The sequence below is a fragment of the Corylus avellana genome, chromosome ca1 (assembly GCF_901000735.1).
Source record: "Corylus avellana chromosome ca1, CavTom2PMs-1.0".
NCBI classification, from domain to species: domain Eukaryota; kingdom Viridiplantae; phylum Streptophyta; class Magnoliopsida; order Fagales; family Betulaceae; genus Corylus; species Corylus avellana.
This window is the reverse complement of record NC_081541.1, coordinates 18901942-18925933: the sequence shown is the minus strand read 5'-3', so window position 1 is coordinate 18925933 and position 23992 is coordinate 18901942. Positions and strand designations below refer to the sequence as shown.

Here is a 23992-nt window from a genome sequence, read left to right as displayed (position 1 = left end):
TGCTGATCAAATTCTATTTCAAAACGGGGTTCATACACTTTAAGTTCTCAAGTAATATGGAGATAGGATGAAGGTCCTATAGAAAGCTTTCCTATGGATCACTGGATTCAAATGGGTATTTTGCTAATTATGAATCAACTTGCTACTTCTCTTGAGCTTTGTTGAGATATATAGTGCTTGTTATAACTGCAATTGGTACCCAAGTTCCTTCAGGCTTTGGGTACTTAATCTTGCAGGCCATCCGCTTATGGCTGCATCAAATTGTACTTAAGTCTGTGTTGATACTCCCAAGGTTTTATAGCTTTCCTGTATGCCTTCGATTTCACTTTAGCAATTGCAACTTACAAAGGTTGCTCTGTTGCATTATTACCTTTTCTTTCCCTTTGTTTCATAGCAGCATATATTTGTAGGCTATGTATGTGATGGTCTATTGATGGATCCACAGTCTCGCTGCTGCCCTGGAAAAGGAGTGAAATACTCTTGTCAGTGAGTTTTTCTAAATTGGACTCTAACCTGCTTACCTTAAGTAAAACTACTTGGCAATCTTGCAACATTTTTTCTTCTTGTTTCAGTGGATGCAACCTTCTCTCACAGTGTTGCAACTCCTATGAGTTTTGTGTTTCATGCTGCCTAAATCCTGCACGGGTAATTTCTTGAGTGCTTGTTTTCTTTTCTGTTGTTTATCTCTTTCTTTCTTTTTCAATCAAGTATCTGAAATATGGAATGCTTTTCCGGGATCTAATCTGCAGACACAAAAAGAACAAGCACTGAAGGTGAAGATTGCTAAGCAAGCTACCGCAGGTAAAATGCTACTTCCCTAACCAAAAAGAAAGATTAATATTCTACTTTACTTTAGAAACATCTTCCAAGCTACCTTGCATTTCGATCTCATGTACAAGATCTTTGAGTTCATAATTCGAAATAAATAAATAAATAAATGGTGGCTAATTGACCTTGCATAACGAATAAATGGTGTTACTAAATGTTGAACATTGGATTGAAATAAACATTGAAGATTGAATTTGCATTGCTATGTATGACTAGGTTCTGGGTCAGCCTTGATGTGGCAATTGGGTTCCTCTAGGATATAGCTACCCTTTCATGGAGTTTCTTCAAGCGTGATACATATCCACAATTTTCTTGCAGGGACTTATGCAAGTGTATTTGATTTCTGTGCTGGGAGGTGCCGTCATAATTCTGAGAGTGTGGTAAGTAATACTCATATGATCTGATTGTTGTTTCCTTTAGAGGATGGTCTTCAATATTTTTAACTTGGAAAATGCTTTTTTCTTTTATAATTAAAATATTAAAGCCTCATCAATTGCAGTCAAGCTTTAGGCTATATTATTTTTGGCTTCTGTTCAAATTCACCAAAATTTGAAATTTGCGTGCTTGGCATGTTTTTAGTTAAACTAATAATATATACTGCACTATATGTAACCTGTTGAATATGGTGATAATTTGACAAAAAAAAAAAAACTTTTTATCTTGTTACCATGGAGCTCCTGATGTGACCACCCTTAGAGGGCCAATATAGGTGCTCTTGGTATTTTCTCTAATGATTTTAGGCTCCAATTAAAAAAAAAAAAAAAAAAAAAAGGATCTATTGAGAGTTAAGAGTTCTAGTTTAGAAGGTAAAATGGTGGATTCGAGACCTTCAGATACGTGTGTAACTTATCAATGAAAAAAAGAAGAAAAGAAACATGTATTGAAACATATGATAATTATTTTACATTTATTTCGAGATTCTTTCACTTGTGCCTCAAAAAGCTGGTCCAAAAATATTTGCTAATGTTCTTTGGGCTGAATGGAATCACCTTTTTGCTAACAAGGGGCTGGGAGTGAGGCCATGGGTTCAATCCAGTATGTAGTTACCTAAAAAGGAAGTTGGTCATAAAATCTTTGTTCATTCTCATGAGGAACATTAAGGTCACATAAGAATGATAAAAGTTTTTGGTAGTCATTTTGATTGCCCAAATGACCCAGTAATATTTGTCCTAGACTTTTTTTTTTTTTTTTCCGATAAATGTTATGCTTAGTTAACATTGAGGAAAGATTACAGATAATGCTTTTAGATTTTAATGTGTTTAGTTTTCATGATTTTCTTGACTTGTTATTTCTTTCTAGCTAGGTGTTTCTCCTGTATCCTGTGTAGTTGAGTTGTGCCTTCGTAATTTTTAATGATATTTCGTTTACTTATTAAAAAAAAAATTTCGAGGAAAGATCCACATAAGTTACTCATCTTATTGCCTTTACTTGATGAACCATGAGGGAACATTAGCTACTAATTTAAATTGCTTTTTACGTGATTGACGGGCGGAGCTCCTTGATTTATAAGAACAACAATCACAAAAGTAAATAATTTAACTGACCATAACAGCTTTACCCAACAGTCTTACCATCTGAGTTTAACTCATATGTTCACTTTATTAAATTGCTGATGTGGATTATAAAATTTGTACTCTTCTTGATATGATTGTGAAACACAAGAATGTTATGTTTTCAATACTATGATACTATTTGAAGTGATTTTGAACATTTCAGGTTCATGAAAACGCTTATCTTAGTGAATTCCATCACTGCTTTTCTCTGCCGTTGAATTCTTCGGGTGAGTCCAACTATGAATTTGGTAATCATGATTTATTTTGAGTTGCACTTCTTGAACGTCATTGGCCATATGTGCATATATCAAAAGACATTATAATAACTGAGATAATGCTACTTATCCAACAAAAAAAAAAAACTGAGATAATGCCATTTACTTAGTCACATTTAAAGTTGAAATGTAGAGAAAATGTGTTAAATAACTACAATATGGAGCAGTTCATCTTGAACATTTTAGGCCCTTTTTTTTAATAGGGGGCAGGGGAGGGGCGATATGAATGGTAGATTATGCGTTTAAAAATTTAATATTCTCCATCCTATGTATAAAGCAGCAAAGTTGAGTGCATCATTCAAACAATGGTGCACTATATCTAGAGTTTATATCCGTTAGAATATAAATTAAAAATGATTAAATTCATATCATTTCCTATAAGCTTAAGCTTTGGAGATAATTAATGATTTAACATGGCATTAGAGTCAAATGTTCTGAGTTTGAATCTTGACTCTACAGTTCATCTTCTATTTCAATTAAATATTCTATGTGTTAGACTCCACTTAAGTGAGAGTTTGAGCTCACACGTGAGGAAGAGTATTAGAATATAAATTAAAATGATTAAATTTATCCCTTCCTATAAACTTACGCTTTGAGATAAGTAGTGATTTAACAATATCTACATCATGTATTTGTCTTTAACAAATAAAATGGTTGCTCTGCTTTTCTGTAAAAAGCAAAGAAAAATGAAAAACACAAAAAAACAAAAAAAGGTTTTATATATATATTTTTTTATTAACTTTAGTTATTATAATTGAATAGCACTGCATTTAATGGATCAATATAGGATGATTTGAAAGCATCCAACAATACATAGACTTTGAAGAAAGATTTCGGCACCATTTCGTTAGCGCGATTAAAGTACTTGCCTTGCTTTGGATAAGCAAAAGAGAATTAATAAATTTTTGAAAAGTAATAGAAAACTTTTATAAAACGTAAGTGCCCCTAGGTACACTGGCAATATACAAAGAAAAGCACCTAACTAGAGCGAGCAAAATAAAAAAGTGCAAAGCATCAAAAACCCACAAAACACTAAAAACCCGAGACCCACACGAAGCGCTCAACGCTAAAAAACGTGAGGTTTGCCTTTCCCACGCCTTGAGGACACCCTCGTAGTTTCATAGTTAATGGATCATTCTAACTTCAAAAGCCCTCTTCTACCTCTGGAACAAGCACCCTTAACCTCCCGAGAATGGTCTTGTCCAATAGTTGCCAGGAGAGCCACAATTTGATCCTCATTCTTTTCACACAAAAGCCCCACCACCGGACAAATATCCTTTACACAATAAAGAGCCAAAATCCAAGGGAGTAGTGGGAGAAAAAATACCCAGAGGGGAAGAAAAATCACCATCCTCCCTATCATCCCTCACAACCAGCATTGACTATGAAGCCAGACCATCCTCCCCATTATCCATCACTACGCAATTTGCCGGAGGAGACTGATCAGCCGGCAATATCTGGGAGCAACCCAAACCCAGCTCAAGCGAACAACAACAATCTGCAGCAAAGGAACTCAGGTTGTGAAACCCCCGCCAAAGAAGACCCCTCATCAGAGGGGGATTCTTGACAACAACACTTGCAATCTCAGATCGTGGGCAACCTCTGATGAAGTCTAGGCTGCAATCTTGCCAAATGGCGGAGAGGGGTGCCGATTTAGGCTGCAGACCGAAGACACATCAGGCGGAGCACTGATCACCAACACAGCCTCAACCTTCAGGCTATCAGCCATCTTCGAGAATCTACCATCCTTGGACTTATGGTTGTATAATTTCAATGGCTTGGGCTTGAGCACTGATGAAATTGTAGAACCCATTGGCAAGCACTGACTCAGCAATCGTTTTGGGCCTTGGGCCCATGACCTATCGGCGCACACATCTCCGGTGAATCCAGAATGAGACCATCGGCGTGCTCAAACAGCTTCTATCTAGTTGAAGCAACCCCATGTACCGGAAACCACCAGGCATGATTGCTGGAGCAGGCCCCTCTTCTGGCAACGCCTCCAGAAAACCAATGAAGGGAGATGCCTGCAAACCAGCCCCTTCCAACCTGGGTATGGGCCCAGGAACCACTTCTGAACCCAGACAAGAATCCCTCTTAGAAATGGGCTTATCCTTGGGTTTGGGCTTGGGATTAAACTTAAAGGCCCACAGCCTCATGCCTTTCTTGCGCCCAACAGGCTTAGGGGGAATGGGCTTCTGGAGAGGCCTGAGCTCCACAAGCCTTTCCAGAAAATTCCTCAAAACCTGGTCCACTTCTTTTTTAAAATTGACAATAATACCCTTCCAAGCCCAAAAATATCGGAAGAGTCCTTCCCCTTTCCACGCTACAGCCCTAAAGCAAAGTTTATGCTACTTAAAGCCCAGTGTTTTCCAATATAAAAACGCTTGGTTTTCGAGCTTTGATTTCTTGGAAGGGGTTATTTCTGCATATCTTGCACGACCGGCCATTTGAAATGAAGACCACTGATGACATAAGTGAGAAAGATTTATATGACATAAGAGTGAAGTCACTAGAGGGAGCCTTAAAATAACATATGCATAAGTAATAGGAACAAAGCAGAACATGACCTTAGATAGGATAGAATGGTGAAAAATTACATGCTGCTGACCTCAACTACTTGATAAAGTTTTCATAAAGCGAACTCCAATTAGTTGGGATTAAGGCTTAAGTGTGTTGAATAGCGGAAGAAGTTTGACTATCCGGAGCCTTACAGAATAAGAGGTTGGGATCTGCATGCATGGATATGATACTGCTGGGCCTCTTGAAGGTTCAGCACCAAACGAAAGGAAAAAGACAAGAGAATCATCTCCAAATCATAGGCAAAACATGGAAAATCTCTTCAATTGATTCAACTTTTTTATATCCTTATGAATCCACTGATGTGGTTTTTGTTCAACATAGGGCAGTTAGTTGAGGTGGACCAAGCAATGATCATGCATATCTCCCACAAAATTAGAAGCTGAATTATGATTAAAAATATTGGTTTTGAAAAGCTGTTTGCTTGGTTTTTTGAAGAAGTAGGACCAAAGTCATAAATTCTGGTTTGAGGCCACTACAGTTTGCATATTGGAATGGGAGATATTGATACTGGATAATGATCTGATGTTCCCTTATGGACTTATTATTCTAAGAGGATACTAGCTTATAGAAAAATATATATATATATATATTTCATACAAACAAAATAAAAATATTAAGCTATAAGATTGAATAATTTAAGCTATAATGATCATGGAGATTACTGGACAATGACAGTGAATGAAGAGAATATATTTTCTTCCGAATGCAAAACTAACAGGGAAAAGGAAACCCAGGTTCTCCTTTTCAAACACAAAGGCATTTTCTACTTCTTAAATTGCACCATAGACTAAAAATGAAAACTTTTGTAAGCTGAAATCAATAAAAGATTGGATTGTAGTTTAACAAAGAGACACAACCCCTTGAGGGCCTTCATGTACTGGGCTAAAATGGCAAACCGAGCAGAATGGCTGGACTTTACCAGAACAGCCTGAAATCTATGGTGAGATGGAATGGGATGGTTAATTGTTCTCGTTTGATCATGGTATGAAATTCTGTGTCTATTCCAGCTGGAATGGATTGGAGATGATAACATTGAGTGGGGACCGCCATTTCACATGACTTTACCAAATATCACGTTCCAAAATTTAAAGTTCATTAAATATGGTTTACTAGAAACCTAGCTTAATCACCATCAGATGAGTAGTAGTTTTGGTTTCCAACCACCTATTCAGCGATCAATCAAGGTTCAAGACTTTGAATTTACTACTAAAAATGGTAAATATGTCCCTAGGGTGATCATTTATCAGCTTGGATGGTTTTGAGGGAATTCTGGCCACAAAACTGACCTTTCAGTTTTGAAAATGATCAACTGAACCTCATCATCAAAGGCTTACTAACCGAGCATTAGTATAGTCAGTCTCATCAATGCAGTTAGTCAGGTTCTAGGTTTTGGCACAGATCTCAAAGTGTTAACAAATTTGAGGGAGAACGGTTGATCTATAAAAGAAACTAAGACAGATAGGCCAAAAAGTCAGCAAGATCATCAAATATTTTAGGTTGTGCAGCATTGAGAAGAGAGACATTGGGCAATGGAGGTGCACAGAGGTCTGCGCAACATTTAAGGCTCCAGATTGACGGATTTGAATGTAATGTCATTGAGGTGAGTGACCATGAGAGCTTGTAGAGAGAGAGAGAGAGAGAGAGAGAGAGAGGCCAGACTTGCAGAGGGAAGAGTTGAGGGTTTAGGATGTGAGAAAGAGAGAAGGTGTGGCTGCAAAGAAATACATGAGGAAAAATAGGGTCAGAAACAGACTTATGAATGGGTGTGCAAGTCTATCAAATTTTTGGGGCAAATTCCAATGGTATTTTGCCTCACATGTTAAAATGGAAAGAGAATAAGCATAGGAAAGTCCTTTTGGTTTTTGTCAGTGAAGAGCTTTTCCCAATATGTGAAACCACATCACACCATAGGATTATTGGAAACCGGTTGAGATCGGTCGATACAGATCAGCGCAGTTGGTTTTATCGGTTTTTTGAGTGCCATAATCACCCCTATATGCCCCAAAATGGCATATGTTGCTATGCTAAAGACTTGGAATAAGTCTCGGAATACTTCATTGTAAAAAGTGCCACATGCAATATCATTGGAAAGCTTTCTGTATCCTAATGCCTCATTTACTTATTTGGGTCTCATATGAACATATGTTTGAAAGAAATATAAGAATGAAGATAAGAGTCATGCTAATGGCATATTACCTCATTAAGCACTTTAGCACCTGCGCGCGAATGTCAAACGTTGCAAGTGCAGAAGCAAGGTCCTTTTCTTTAAATGCTTTTTTTTTTTTTGATAAGTAATATTTAAACAGAGCCACGGTAATTATAGAAGCACCGCTTGACCATTAGGCCAAAGCAAATTCTTATTAAATGCTTATTTATTTGTTTAGGAATGGGAAAATTCTTATTTTGTATATTAGTGTTTCTGGGTTGTTTTTTCCTACAGTTATATAGTGATACCTTCTTGAAACCAAGAGTTATCTTTTATATTGGATGCAGTGTACAGCTGTTTCAGATTTGAATTTTGCGTGTTTTGAACTTTCATTGCAACAGGGGCCAGTAATTCTTACCTTGAAGGAATACTGAATGGAATTAATGTTATTGTTGGAAGGTGAGTCATCCTGGGGGTTGTTTTTGTTTCCCGAGTTTATATATTTGATTTCCAGCCTTAGCTTATTCTTTGAACTCCTCATTTGGGTGATAGACAAAGTGAGTCATGCAATTCAGTTTGCAAGTCAAATGGACAATCATGCGTCCCAAATAAGCTCTTGGTGCTTAATCAATGTGACATGTAAGTCATATTATTTATATTTTCTATTTAAATGTTATTGTTTTCTAAAATATTTTGCTGAAATTGCTCCAAAGTTGTGTACTTTGTGTCTATGATCTTTATGCAATTGCTGGGATGACATTACGAGAATTCAGTCATTATCTCTTGTTTTTTGCAATTGAATTACTTAATTATATTCTACTTTATGAAACCTTTTTACTGTACCTCTTTTTTTGATTTGCGAGGGGGAAGGTTAGTGTTTGACATTGCCTTTATTTCTTCCCTTTTCCTTCTTTTTTGGACAAAGGAAAACAATTTTACGGGGCATTTGGGTCTAATATGGTTTATATTAGTTTTATAAATTCTGCAGAACGTATCATTGTTCAATATGTTGTTCAGTTCCAAATGAAAGAATTACATCCATTGCATGTCTTTCATCACTGATTAATGATTCGGGATCACGTCTTTCAACCTGTTAATAGTATCTATATGGATATCTCTTTTCTTACCTTTTTCTCTTTGTGGAGGCCATTATGATATTATCTTTCTTTTTCAATGATTGATTGCAGCCAATGAATTTTTTCATCAAATCTCATAGGGTTAATGCTGCTTGGAACCAATCTTCTATTGGATGATAGGATGTTAGTTGTCTAAGAATTTCCGTTTATAGCAAACAAGAATATGATGCAATGTGGCTTTCTATTTAAAAGTTAACTATTCTTGTTTTCTATCAGATTTATATCAATTGCTAACTTGTTTTAATTTCTTAATGAGCAGTATGCAGAAATATCTGAGCTGCAAAGGAGCTTGCTTGGCAAGCATGGGAGCCGATCAACCTGCTGAAGTTGTTGATGACGCCCCTAAAAATCTGGTATTCTTACACTTGTGCATTAGAGTTTTCATATTTCTATACTCGTCTTTTCCCAGTTAACAATAACCGAGCAAAAGTGTGTTTTATTTCTATACAGAAAGGGATTATAGTAGTTAGAGAAGAATCAATATTAGGGCACGGGGAATTCCCATATTTTCTTCTTTTGTTAATACAGAAGACAGTCATCTTTTTATATATTCTCATTGTATATCCATGCTGCTCCCATTACAGTTCTTCCATGATCCATATCTCATTCCTGAAACATAGATTTTGTATTATATAACACATGAGGCCGCACCTGTGCATGTACAGAAAGTGCATATATATATATGCATTTGTAAGTTCTTGGTTGGCAAATTGGGGCACAATGGACTTGAATAGACTAAAGTACAACTGCAATGCATTTGATAAAAAGTAGAAAAGGAATTGATTCTTGACTCATCACTTATGGCCAGATTGGATGGGAGGGGTTTGGGGGAAAGGGGAGTAAAGGAGGGAGAGTTCCCATCCTTTGATTGATTTGAGAATTGTCCTTCCTAGGCCCACTTTTAGAATCTACAAAATAGTGAGCAGATTTGGAGGAGAAGTTGATGGATCTTATTGTAAAACAATTTTGCCCTTCAACTGGTCAATAAGACTATGGCATATTAATAATACAATCAAAATGATATCTCAGCCTAAGTGTGGTCGAACTCTTTTCCTGATTTTGTTTTTCCATGGAAACATATATAGGGAACTAGACTCTCAAGTATTTGTGCATTGAAGTTTGCTTTTAAGAATACATGAGCATATGCATCTAAATTGAAAGCATTGGACAAATTAAGAAACTCGTATCATTGAATTCAATTTTATTACATTTAACTAAGCATTATCTTTTTATTCATCTACGACTTTCAGAATCCTGGAGCATGCTTGTTTACTCAAGCTCAATCAATGCTTTCTTGTGATGGTTCACATCCTTTTACCAGGCGACTTTGCCCCTGTGCATAGCGCATGTATTCGGTGAGTTTTTGTTGCCTCAGTATATATGAATACACTATGTGGTGGGAAGGTGCTATTCAACATCAGCCTTGTATAGACATTGCGGATTTCCAGTGAAACTACTAGTTATAGAATTTATGCGTCTCAAAATTTTTGAAGTAAAAAAACATTAATTTTATCCTGGACTCTGACATGATGATATTGATAGTCATTAAATATCTGTATATTTGTGCAGGGAGACATTTTGCAAAAGTAGATATACTTGGAGCTTTAAATTTGGCTTTAAGCATACCTTTTTTTGGCAGTATATAAAGTATCATGTAACTTGAATTTTTTTATAGAATATAGAACATTAATGATGATGATGATGATGATGGTAGTGGTGGTTATTATTATTGTTATTGGTTGACACTTAATAGTAAGAATCAAAACCACCCAGGATGCTGGGGGAAGGAAAATTCCTTGTTTCAAGTGAAAGTTAAAACCAGTTTAACGTTAATTTATTTGCAGGAAATGTCATCATGCACTTAGGTAAGAAACATGGTCGGTTTTTTTTTTTTTTTGTTTTGTATACTAAATCTGTTTTTTGTTATTAACTATTTGTGTGCTGTAGGTGTAAAATAGATGTATTGTCTTTTTGTAGCATACAAGATATATTCACAACCTGTTTTTTGTTTCTCCGGTTGGCACAAAATTTAACTTCCCCATATCCTTATATACTAGAATAGTATGAATTGTTTTCCAGCAGAGTTTTCCCCTCTTTTTATGCTATTGTTTTGTTTTGGTTCGGAGAAAAGGATGGAAGGGTTTCATCTAGAGAGAGAGAGAGAGAGAGAGAGAGAGTTGTATTTCTACTCTAGCTTAATAGTACCTCTCCTTTCTTTTAAGAATGTTTTATGTTTTGTGATACAAGTTTTCGTTGCAACAATCCAATCCATTGTTTCCAGCACATTTATAATTTGTTAATTCGAATAAGGCACAAAGCTATCAAATTACCCCATGCTTTTATAAATGTAGCAGTGCCTTGCATAATTGAGTATGATATCTATTAAAGTAATTATATTCATCATTTTCCATCCCCGAATGCCATGGTGTGATCCTTTTAACCTCTTAAATGTTTAACCTCTTAAATGTTATAGAGGATCACGTCATATAGGCTTTGGGGGATGAAGTGATGGGAGTGATGGATGTGGATAGAGTTTTCCTTCAAACTGGGTTTGAGAAAAATTTTCAAACTTATTCTATAAAAATGACGTGTCACTTTTCATGTGAGAAAAACATAGTTCTTAAATAAGAAGCATATGCTTTTTGAATAAAATTTCTTCTAACTTTGTCATTGTAAATAAAAAAAGCATGTGCTTTTCATATGTAGAGCACACGTCATTTTTATATAATAGGTTTGAGCATTTTTTTTAACCTAGTTTGGAGGAAAATTGTGTTCGATGTATAGCATTACACTATCTATCAAGTTCTGTCCAACTGTCTTTAAGGGGTACTCAATTGGCTGGCGATTATGTCTTATGAAACGGAGGTCAAATCAGAGCTCTAATAGAGGGAACGAAATTTCATCAAAGGATAAAATGTCCACGTCCAAAAATAGACAACAAAAATAATATACATAAAATTATCATACAAGAAGACGATAAAATGCCCACTTGGCAAAAAGTAACAATAGAAATAATGATACATGGAAATTAACGTACAAAAAGACACATAGCCGATTGTTCGTTTTGGGCAATTTGCTTAATCTGGTTGATCATTTTTATGAAACACGAGAATTATCTTTCAAATATGAAAAATTATTAAGTAATAATTTAATGCAACAGTTTCTCAAGGATAACGTAAGAATTAACTTTAGAAACAAAATAAGTGTATATATTTCCCTCAAAAATATGTTTATCAACATGAAACGGCCTTTTGGATTAAAAAAAAAAAGAAAAAGAAAAAGATGATAGGGTCTTTTTTTCCATTTAAGAAATATTGTTGACTAATTCATCTACAAAGTGACTATGTAGATGAAATTAAACAATTAAATTTTATATTTGTGGATGCAGTATTGACCAAAATAAAACATAAATTGAAATTTTAAGCACATTTAAACAATAATAATGTCAACCTTCGAAAATTTTATTTCTTAGAAGTTTAAATTGTCAAATTTTCTCATGAATTAATAACTCTCAAAATTTGAAATTGTCATAAATAGAAGAAGCTTTAATTCATTTTCTTTCGCTTCTCTCAATATATTTATAGAAACAATTAGCTACGTCCTCTCTTATTAGTGATTCAAATTGTTAGGGATAGAAATATCTAGGGAGTCCAACAAGAGTAAGTATTATGATACTACTTATAGCCCAAAAGCCTAAACTAATGTGCTTAGATTTACTTAGATATATTAACTACTCAATTTCGTTATACTTTACCCGCTACAAAAAAATAGAGACTTAGTGACAGCTTATATAGTGTCGTTTTAAGAAAACAACACTCCAAGGTGTCGGTTTTAGTGGAACCGACACCCCTTAATAGTACTACCTCCTGCACCTTAATAATGTTGGTTTATTGTTCAACTGATACCCATTTTTAAGGGGTGTTGGTTCCACTAAAACCGACACCATTAAGAGGTGTCGGTTTGCTCTAAAACCGACACCTCTTTAATTTTTTGGTTCCCGCGCCCAAATAGTACTACCTCCCGAGCCTCACTCTATCTCCCTCAGCTCTTATATTCTCTCAATCGGCTCCCTCTTTCTCCATCTGACCTTCCCCGACTACTGTCCTCGCTGACTCTTTCTCCACCGCGGTGCAGCACGCGCAGTCGTCTCGTGGAGTACCAGCCGCCCTTTCTTCACCGATCGAACTCCTCCCCCTCTTTAGCCAGTACTCCATCCGGCCTCCTCATCACACTGCTATGTCCATTAATTTGTTGCTTTGATTTTTATTATTATTATTATTATTATTTCATGATAAGGCTAGGGTTTTTGGTTGATGATCATCAATTTGAGGGTTTTTTCTTTTTTTTTTTTCCTGTTGGGGTTTGAGGTTTGGGTTTTTGTTTGGGGTTTGGGTTTGTGAAATGTTGAATTCAATTGCTAGTTCTACTGGTTGCAGGGGCGGAGGGAGGGGGGTTGAGAGGCGGCATTTGCCCCCTCTCAACTCTCAAAAATGACCCTTACCCCTAGTAGAATTTTTTCGCATATCCTAGTTGCCCACCCTCAACTAATCATTAGAGACATCAACGAGGGCAAGCGAATAGCATGTTTCATAGTTTCAAATTTCTGACTTTTAGTTGCAGAGATGAATTTTAGAAAGTTAGGTTAAGACACAGACTCATGAAAAAGACGATTGAAATGGGGCATTTAAATTCACAAAGAAAATGATTGAAAGTCTAAACGTGATGTTTCATTAAAGCACCATTTTAAACGCATCGTCATGTTAACCTGAAAAAAAGGTAAAACCTTTAAAAGCAATCTTCAGCCATTCAATGTGAGTCATAACTTTTTTTCTTTTTTTGGTTAAAGTGAGTCGTGAGACTTACGAGTTAAGAGTAGGGTGAGGTAATTTGTCTTTTTTGAATTTTTTTGTTTCCTTCTCATTTCTCTGCCATACGGGGAAAATGGAAATGGGCAAATTTTTTGAAAGTTAAATGTACTTGTGTGACTCGGGAAAAAAAAAAAAAAAAAAAAAATCAGATTATATAGCCCACATATACAAAAAAAGTTAAAAAGACTTAAACTATGTTTCCATTTCACAATTCACAAAGTTTGAACAAGAATAACAAGAATATATCAATGCCAAGAGCAAATTTGGCTCAGTATTGATATTTTTTTGGGAGTTGTACACTAAAAGACGAGTAATGCTATAAGTTTATTTTATGTCACTCTTGTGTCCCAAAAATGATGTGGCTCTTAAAATTACAATTGGGCTTGTAATTGATCATTACTAGATTTTGATCAAATAATGATTTTAAAAGCCACCTCATTTTTTTAGGGATACAAAATGGACTTCTAGAATTACTCCTAAAAGACTACCTATAAAACAAAGAAATAGTCAAGCTTTTCTTTTTAAAACAGTTTCTCTTTCTTGAGAAGTTTTTAAGTGTATAATCAAAATTTTACATTGATATTTACTTTTAGAGAACAACAATGATTCTATTGAATTCCAATAAAGTGTTACGCAAGTTCATGTCGAGATAAATTTAGAAAACTTATGTAAATTCTTACTTAAGAACAAAAATTTATAATTACCATCCTAATATTGGAGACCAAGTCAAAAAAAAAAAAACATATCGAGGGGTGGAACTAGCATTTGAAGTTTAGAGGTTAAACAAACAAAAAAAATTAAAAATTTGGGTAAAAATTTTATTTTTAAGGATGACTCCAAGCCACCATGTAGTCTCGCACCTGAGCATATCTACTAAAGTTAAAACATAATTTTTGAAAAACACAATCTAAAAAAAAAAAAAAAAAAAAATGGTTTTGTTTTAATTTAGCATAGTTCAAAGAATACGCTAATTAGTTGTTTATTTATTTCGTTACTTACATTTTTTAATTTTTTTAATCTTGACCCCCCTCAATCAAAACTCTGGCTCTGCCACTGACTGGTTGTAGTATATGGTTGTGTTAAATGGGTTTAAGAGAAGATGAAAGAATTCTCTTGAAAAAATGTGACTGATCGTGTACATTTTGTTAGATGGCTTTGTAGCACTTGTTCTTCTACCTCACCTTTAGTTCAATGTGATTGTTGAATTCAATTGCTAGTTCCACAAGTTGCAAGATATGATTCGGTTAAATGGGTTTGAGAGAAGAAGATGAATTCTCTTGAAAAAACGTGATTGGTCATGTACATTGTTGCAATGTGGTAGATAGTTTTGTGATAAACCTGTGTATGATTGTTGCATGTCAATGCGGGTAAAATTTAACCCTTTTATATGACAGTTGTGCTTTAATTTCCAGCAGGTATTTTTTTGTATTTGCGATGCGTTTTGGATGTGAGTTGCATTGCATTCTATGGTATTACTGAATTGGGGTTTGAAAGTTGATGGTTTTGTAGGTTTTGGATCAAGTTGGGCTTGTGGGCACTGGTGGGGGAGAGTGGAAGTTCTGGAAGTTGAGTTTGGACCAGGTTTGCTAGTTCATACTGTGTTCATTACTGGACAACTGGTGGCTGGGGATCAAAATCTACAAGGTTTTCTTATGTCTGCTTTGATAAATTTGTTGAATTGATAATCTTTTTTGTTACTTTTATAGGGTTGATATGCTAAATATTAGTGTCTTGATTTGTCATATAATATTCAAATCAATGGTTCTATTCCCCCGAAAATAGGCAACATGAAAAATTTGAGTTTCTTGTACCTCAATTCTAATAGCCTTAGTGGTCAAATCCCTTCGAGTATAGGTAATTTGACTCATTTACAAGAATTGGTCCTTAGTCACAACTTTATCAGTGGAAAAATACCTGTTGAACTTTGCACTTTAGATAATTTATCATTCTTGAATATCATCTACAGTAATCTTACCAGCCACATGTCAACTTGTCAAACAATTGTTTGAAAGGTCCGATTCCATATGATTATGGTCATTATAATACTCTTTTCTATCCCTCTATATATATTCTTTTTATGCATTTTTTTTCTTTCATTCTTTTTTGGGGGTATTTGATCTTGATTATAAGTCAATCATGGTGCTCTTCATTACATGACTTGGAACAGCTAAATTTTATTGATAATTTATTATGGAATAACTATGAACATTACATGTTTATATAATAGGAAACTTATATAAGAGTCAAAACTTATATATGCTTTGAGAAGTTGAGGAATACGTGCAAAACAATTTGAGCACGAAATAATCATATATATGTGTATTCTTCATGGGTGGCGGATTAAACCTTTTGCTTTCGCTTTTTTTTTTTAATTAGACATTTTGCTAGCTATAAGTTGTTGCATGTGTATGAACCGTTACGTTTAGCACTGCATATATACAGGGACGGAGCCAGGAAATTTTATGGGAGGGGGCCAGCCAAATTTTTTTTTCGGTTCTTTAGAATTTTTTTTATCAAAAGAAATTATTATGGTTGTTTTTTATGAACTAAAGACTATCGTAAGGGCTAAACAAAGTGGACATTTGAAAGTAATGGCCAAAAATAAAAAAAACTTAGTGGGTATGGGCCAACAAAATTAAAAATGGGGCCAATTTTTTTTTTTTTTTTTTTTGGAAAGGGCCAAATAACTAAAATTAAAACTTTAACTTTACTTTTTTTAATTTTTTTATTTTTTTTTTTACTTATAATATTTTTTTCCTTTTTTTGGGGGGGGGACCATGGCCCACCCGGTCCCCCCCTCCCTCCGTCTCTGCATATATATATATAATTTACATGGTGCCAAGATGAAGCTAATCCTTGTAGTCATTGTTTTTAACTTACACTCTAATTTATAATGAAGTCACACTATGGACAAGAGTTGGATGACAAAATCTAGATCTTCGAAGGGAGAATATGGAAGGAGTGAAGTTGTTTGTGAGTTTTGCAGTTCGCAACTCTGGAGAATATGAAACAATTGTGTGCCCCTGTAAGCAGTGTCGATTCAATAAGAGACTACAACCACAACAAGTGTATGACCATTGTTGGAAATAATTTTGGATGGTGCACAAATTCTTATTGATATAAAATAATTACAATATAAATATTAACAATAAAATAAATAAAATACAAGAGATGAAGATAGAGTATGGAAAGATCTCACAATACTATAGAATCACGTAAGAGCATTGTCCTTAAAGGTTGATTCGTGCCTCCCGGAGTGTATAACTCGGTGCGATCGGATCCTTTGACACGCAACCTCCCAGGATTCGACTATAGCGTCTACCTTCGTTAAGGAGGCACTTCTAATAACGAAGACTAGTAGAACAACCCTTTAATTTGCTTGAAAAATATGATGGAAAATGAAACAAAAATATTCTCTATATTGCTATTCCATAGAAAGATAATATATTGGAACAAAACTTTTGTATAGACACAAAAGTTAAAAAACAATAAGAACTATGTTACTCTTTTTTTGTAAGTCACGCCTTGTCTTGGAAAATTGAGAATTTATATAGATATAGGAAGTTGGGTTTTGTCTTAAAGCTCATAACCAAGTGTTAAAGTGGGTAAAACGGTCACAAACAGTTAAAGAAAATTCAATGACTTTAATGATTCATTGTCAAAAAACGTATGGAAAACAAATTAACTTTAATGACCAATGGTCATAAGTGTTACAACTGATTTTTTGCTTTCATAAAAACTCATGATCAAACGGCAAGATGTTTAAGAGATTGAATGCAAACGGTCAATAAGAAATTAAAGTCAAAGAAAATAAAGAGTAAATAAAAATGTTTGTAACACACAATTACAACAACCATTTGACTGGTGGAACAGGAATTCTGCCTAGTTACACTGAATGGGTGTTGCATGGTGAAAAGGTTGATGTTCCTATTGTTCAAGGATCCAGTTCGACTCGGCCAGCCGCAGATACAGCCCCCATTCAGGACGAGTCTAGATAGGCATGTCATGTTGGCTAATATTTTTGGCATGCATGAAGTTAGAGGAAATGACTATGTCTCTCAAATGGAACTGCAATCAGATGCAGTAGATGCAATTCATGAAGAGGTTGATGAAGAAAATGCAACAAATTCTACAGTTTGCTTAAAAAAGCAGAAAAGCCAATTCATGAAAAGATTAAACATAGCAAGCTAGGTGTAATTGTACATCTATACCATTTGAAGTGTATTGGTGGAATCAGTAACAAGATTTTCACATCGCTGCTTGAGTTCATCAACTAGTTGATACTGACTGATGGTGAAGCTTTGCCAAAAAATGCATACGAGGCGAAAAGGTTTTTGAAGGACTTGGGCCTTGAATATGAGAAGATTCCGGCGTGTATAGATATGCAGCATTAGATTCTTGTAAGTTTTGTGGTAAATCGAAGTGGAAAGATGAAATTATGTAAATTTTGAACTTGAGTATTATTGAGTTGTGATGTGATGTTATGTTGCATTGAACCCATATGTTTAGTTGTGACAATTAGCTAGAAGGAAGCATGTATTTGTTACATGTGTAGTTGAGTTGTGGCAATAGAACCCATGTGTTGAGATGTGACAGTATATATTTTGTCATTGTTTTGTGCAAGAAGCTAAAGATTTTGTGCAATAAGTTTTTTCTTGTTTAGTGCAAGAAGCTGGAAGGAATTTCTTTCACAATGTTGTAAGGAATTCCTTCTGGCCATGGCACAAAACAAGAAGCCAACCAGCTTCTTGCACAGTGCAAGAAGCTGGCAAGATCTTGCCAGTTCACGGGTAGCTTTGTTCGTTTACAGCCCGATTTCTGTATATTGAATATGTATGTCAATGTTGATATATATAGAAGAGAGTTTAGTTTACAAGATAACTCTTAAGTCGCGCGCAAGCCGAGCCCAGGCAAGCTCACAGGTAGTGATGTGGTCTTTATGTGTACAAAAATATCAATAATAAAATTAACTACTCGTAATAGGACGAATCCTTATAGAATAGGGCTATATAGAGTGTGTCAAACCTTAAGGACTGCGTGAGTGTTCTTATCAAGCTTTTCAAGATTAATTATTACTCAATTTAAAAGATGATTGATTTGTTTTGTTTTTAAACTAAATGCATAAAGGTAAAAATAAAGATAAATAGTATGAGAGATAGAATAGGGGGTTGATTTCACTATTAACCGCATAACAATGGTCAATCATAAATTAAAAAGGGGAATTCATATTATGCATGATATAGGGCTCATCTCTCTTGAGTAGTCAAGAAATTACCATCATTAAGAAATAAGTATAATCTATCTTCGGTTGGCACGGACCGTCCACCTAACCACTAAGATGCGGTATGATCCGTCTTCCCTAGGTATGAATTATCTAATTCCATAATAAGATACACACAATCAAGAGATAAGTATAACCTTCAATTGGCATGAACTGTCTACCTAAATTGCACTAAATTAGAGTGTAGTACAATTCGTCTTCCCTAGGCATAGCCTATCTAACCCTCTTGATCATGTGTCACTTAAAACCGTTGTATAACAATCATTCATATAATCACAGAAAATATGAAGTAATGAGTTCAAACAATATAAAAGACTTTCTAAGACAATAGAAGAATTTCATAATGATTGAATATAAACATTAAGATAAATTCTCGCAGTTATACAATCATCATGCATATAGAAAAACCCAAATTAAAATACAATTAAACTATTATTACTTGGAAAGGGCTACATCAACACTCTATTACTAAATTAGTTGCTCATCTTAATGTCGGGATGGTTTCCTGCCATTTTCCTCTTCTTATCAACTCACCAAGCCTCCAAGAAGATATTTTATAACTTAAACTAAGCACACCTCTCTTCATGGCTTAGAGGCCTATTTATAAGAGTAGAAAAACCCTAGGAGCCCTAGGAATCCTAGAAAAATCGTAAACAGTCTCCTACTTAGACTAGGAGACTAAAAACCCTTTCCTAGGTGGATTTGGAGCTCCTACCGTGTTCTGGAAGGTCGAGTGCGCTCGAGCGCATATCAACCAGGGCTCGAGTGCACTTGCGCTCAAGTGCCTTCTCACCTAAGGTCGAGCCTAATGACTTGCGTGCTCGAGCCTAGGGCTGAGTGGGCTCGATCCCAGTGCTACTATTAGCTTCTCAAATTGCGTTTTAAGCCCAAATTCAATAGTATTTCTTGTATCTTTATTAAACACCTCAAAGTACTAAAACAACACAAAATCAAACAAATAACAATGTTAAGAAATTAACATATGCGAGTTAAGGGGCTTGAATGTGCAACATTCAGCGCTCACTAGGTAGCTTTGTTCATTTACAACCCTATTTCTGTGTATTTAATATGTATGGCAATGTTGATATATATAGAAGAGAGTTTGGTTTACAAGACAACTCTACTAGCTCCATAGATTTACAAGATAACTCTATTGGCTTTATAGGTCACGAAGTGTTTGATTTGCTTCTGAGCTTTACTTGAATCTGAAGTCTATCTTCATCTGTTTATTGATCATGATAAGGATTATCTCCAATATGCCCCCTCAAACTCGATGTGGATGGCTTCACATTGAGATTGACTTTGAGAAGATTGAGCCTTTGTGACATAATTGGTTTAATTAGGATATTAGCAAGCTGATCTTTGCTCGATAAGAATTTAACTGCTAATAATTTTTCTGTAACACGATCACATACAAAATAGTAATCTATTTCAATGTGTTTCGTGCAAGCATGAGATATGGGGTTCGATGCGAGATAAGTAGTGCCAATGTTGTCACAATGGAGTATGGAAGCACGAGCAAGATGAATACCAAGCTCACCTAGTAGTGATTGTAGCCACATTAATTCAACAAAAGCATTGACCAAGACCTTGTATTTGGACTCTGTACTAGAGTGAGATGCAATTTGTTGCTTCTTTGAGCTCCAAGCCAGTAATAAGTTCTTCCCAAGAAAAACACAATAAACTGAAGTGGAGCGCCTATCATCGAGGAACCCTACACAATTTGAGTGGGAGAAGGCAAGAAGTTGAGGTGGAGAAAGAGACTTTTAGAAGTAGAGACAATGATCATATGTAGACTTCAAGTAACACGGGATTTGTTTCACTGCTATCCAATGAGTGTAATGAGGGTCTTGCATAAATTGTGACTCTTTATTTACTGCAAAGGCTATGTTAGGCCTTGTTAGGGATAAGTATTGAAGAGAACCAATCGGGTTACGGTATTTTTTAGGATCTGATAGGGAAATGCCTAAAAGTTTGCTTAGTGGAGTTGAGGCCGTCATTGGGGAACTGACACGCTTGACTTAGGCCATGTTAGTTCGATTCAGTAGGTCATTAATGTATCTTTGATGTGAGTGATATAGTCCATCAGTCTTCCAGTGTTCTTCAAAACCGAAAAGTAATGCATTGGGCCGAGATGTGTTATGGCAAATTTGGCATTTAAGTCGGCAATCAATTTGGAAATTGCACTTGTACTAGAGTTGGTTATGGTTATGTCATCTACATAAATAAGAAAAACATATAGCAAGATCATTTGTGTGAAAGGGCAAAGATAAAGGAATCGGGAATCAGGCTTGGATCACTTAAACACAAGCTATAGTAACCGAGTACTTAGGTTAGAAAATTAGGCGTGAGGAGCCTGCTTAAGGCCATATAGTGCTTTTTGGAGCTTACACACTGCTAAGGAAGTTGGGGGTGCTCAAAACCTGGAGGTTAAGTCATGTATACATCTTCCTTGATAAGATCATGTAGGAAGGCATTTCTTACATCAATTTAGTGAACTTTCAATCTAGCAAAAACAGCCATTGCAAGAACCATTCGAATTGTTATGGGCTTGACAACGAGGTTCTATGTTTCATCAAAGTCAATACCTAGTTGCTGGTGAAAACCCTTGGCAACTAGCTGAGTTTTGTAATGTTCAATACTCCCATAAACACCCATTTCAAGCCTACAATGTTCATGGATAGAGTAGGTGGAACTAGTATCCATGTTCCATTTGCAAGAAAGCATCAAATTCTTTGTTCATTATAGTCCTTCAGGCAACATGCTTAATGGCATTTGAAAAACACGTAGGCTCAATTTCAGTGTTGGACAGTGATCCAGTGAAAGCCGTAAGGGTAGGATACCTTACTCGGTCATCAGTAAATTTTGCGGGCTTGGACACTTGATTTTGTGACCTGGTAACCATCGCATGTGAGCATGTTGAAGCTACTGCCAGTGGACAAACAACATCGAAAGTGGGTGAGGATGAAGGTGATGCAGTAGGTGTAGATATAGTAGCTAGCGATGGAATGGGTACACAGATTACAAGGGCAACAATTTCAATGGGAAGAGTCCATAGATGGGATTGGGAGATCATGAAGTGGTTCCTTTGACACATAGGAGAAGAGTGGGAAGTGGATGCTTGATGATTTGCAAAAGTGGATGAGGACTCATTGAAGATACTGTGGCATGCTATGTATATGCGGGCAGATGAGATATCAAGACACTGAAACCCATGGTGATTTTTGCTGTATTCGATGAATGCACATGATTTGGATTGAAAGGAAAATATTATAGAGTTGTAGGGTCGTAAGTAAGGGCACCATTCACAACCGAAGACCTTTAGAAAGTTGTAGTCAAGAGAGCATTTGAATAAGATTTCATAAGGAGTGTTTTGATGAGTGATAGTGGATGGAAGTATGTTTATTAGGTAGCTAGTGGTTTGGAAAGCTTCCTCCCAAAGGGAAAGAGGAGCCGAGGTATGAGCTACCAAGAATAAACCAGTCTCAATAATATGTCTATGTTTTCTTTCAACAGAAGCCATTAGAGGGGACAAAATTCGCCTCTATTGTCACTTTGGACATAGATGATTTGGAGAAAAAGTAATGTTCTGCCATTTGTTTGAACCGCAAGAAGGCAATTGTTACTTCAGATTTGGCAGTTAAAAGATACACCCAAGAATATTTACTAAAGTCTTTGACAATGCATAAGTAATGGTGATGGTTATTGATTGAAACCATTGGAGTGAGACCTTATACATCCAAGAATAACAATTGTAAAGGAAAATGGGATGCATATTTTGAATAAGAAAGTAATGTCCTACCATTTGTTTGAACTGTAAGAAGACAGTTGTTACTTCAAATTTGGCAGTTAAAGGATACACCCAAGAATATTTGCTAAAGTCATCGACAATGCATAAGTAATAGCGATTGTTATTGATTGAAACCATTGGAGCAAGACCTCATACATCCAAGAATAACAATTGTAAGGTAAAATAGGATGCATATTTTGAATAAGAAAATGATAGACAATGACTCTTGCTCAGTTGACATGGTGAGCAACCAGAGGGAGCTCTTGAAGAAGTGTAGGGCAGTTTACTAGAAGCAATAACTCGACGAACAATTTGAAAAGCAGGATGACCTAGACGGTTATGTCATTGATCCATGGAAGTCCTCTCACCAATGAAAGCAGAGAAACCAATGGAAGGAGGGTTGCTAGATGGCCAAGGATATAGACAGTCGTTACTCGGGCCATGGAGCAACATATGACGAGTTCGAATGTCCTTAACACATAAAAAGTGAAGGTGAAACTCAATGAAGACATTGATATCCTTGGTGAATCTATGGACAAAAAATAAACTTCTTTTGGATTTTAGGAACATGTAATAAGGAAGGTAAGTAAAAATTGTGTTTAGAAGAATGTAAAGAAGTAAGGCTTGTACGATGAATTTTCAAACCTTGTCCATTGCTAACGTGGATCTACTCGCTGCCAATGTTCATGTTGAGGTTGTCCAAATCATTTGTCAAGTGGTAGTTTGAGCTGTATCATGGTACCGATTGTAGTTTAAAGCTTGTTGCGGTGAAGCCATGAATGCAAATAGCTGAGGTGTGTCACATTGAAATGGTTGATCAAATCGATGCCAACAAGTGGCTGCTGAATGGCCAGGCTTAAGGCAGACTTGGCAGGTGGTCTATGAGGAAGGGGCAGCAAATGAGGAAAAATGAGATGGACTTCCCTTGCGACGCCCCTTTCCTTTGCCATGGTTGGAAAAGCGAACACTAGAGCCTCTGGCAAATTGACCACAATCGGATTTGGGTTGACATTGGGTTGGTTAGTAGATGAAATGGAGAGATCCACGATAGAGTGATGGTGTTCAAGGCGAAGCTCATGAGAGAACAAGTGACCATATAGATCATCAAGAGTAGTAGGCTCTGGCCGAGTTGTTAGGAAGGTAACTAGCAGGTCACATTCCATGCTTAGGCCAACAAGGATGTAGGTTACCAGTTCAAAGGCATGGAGTGGCTGGCTAATAGCCACCGAAGTGTGGGCAACACTCCAAGCCCGTTGAAAATAATCAGTTATGGGGGATGCACCTCTCTTTAAGGTAGCAAGTTGGAGTTGTGTCTGCATGACTCGTGATTGAGATTGAGAGGAAAATAGCCGCACAAGGGTCAGCCATACTACATTGGAAGACTTCAACCTGAGAACATGCGATTGGAATAAAAAACCCGTAGTTAAAGAGGAGATGAGAGCCGAAAGGATCAATTTGTCCTTGTGGTACCCTAATGAATAATCTATATTTGGAATTATGATGCCTATGGCATTAGCAGTGAGCATGGGTGGCAC

The 23992-nt window shown here is 36.0% G+C and overlaps 1 protein-coding gene across 1 annotated transcript; it reads left to right on the top strand.

The window, feature by feature from the left end:
• Nucleotides 1-282: 282 nt before the first annotated feature.
• LOC132166962 (uncharacterized) lies at nt 283-10319 on the top strand (the record flags this gene model as incomplete). The annotated part of the gene is made up of 11 exons (XM_059577832.1): nt 283-292; nt 411-486; nt 573-645; nt 750-801; nt 1147-1208; nt 2545-2608; nt 7784-7841; nt 7935-8021; nt 8778-8871; nt 9769-9873; nt 10088-10319. Coding segments are annotated over 10 exons (669 nt in total), but the record flags the coding sequence as incomplete, so codon positions are not given.
• Between the last annotated feature and the right edge of the window lie 13673 nt (nt 10320-23992).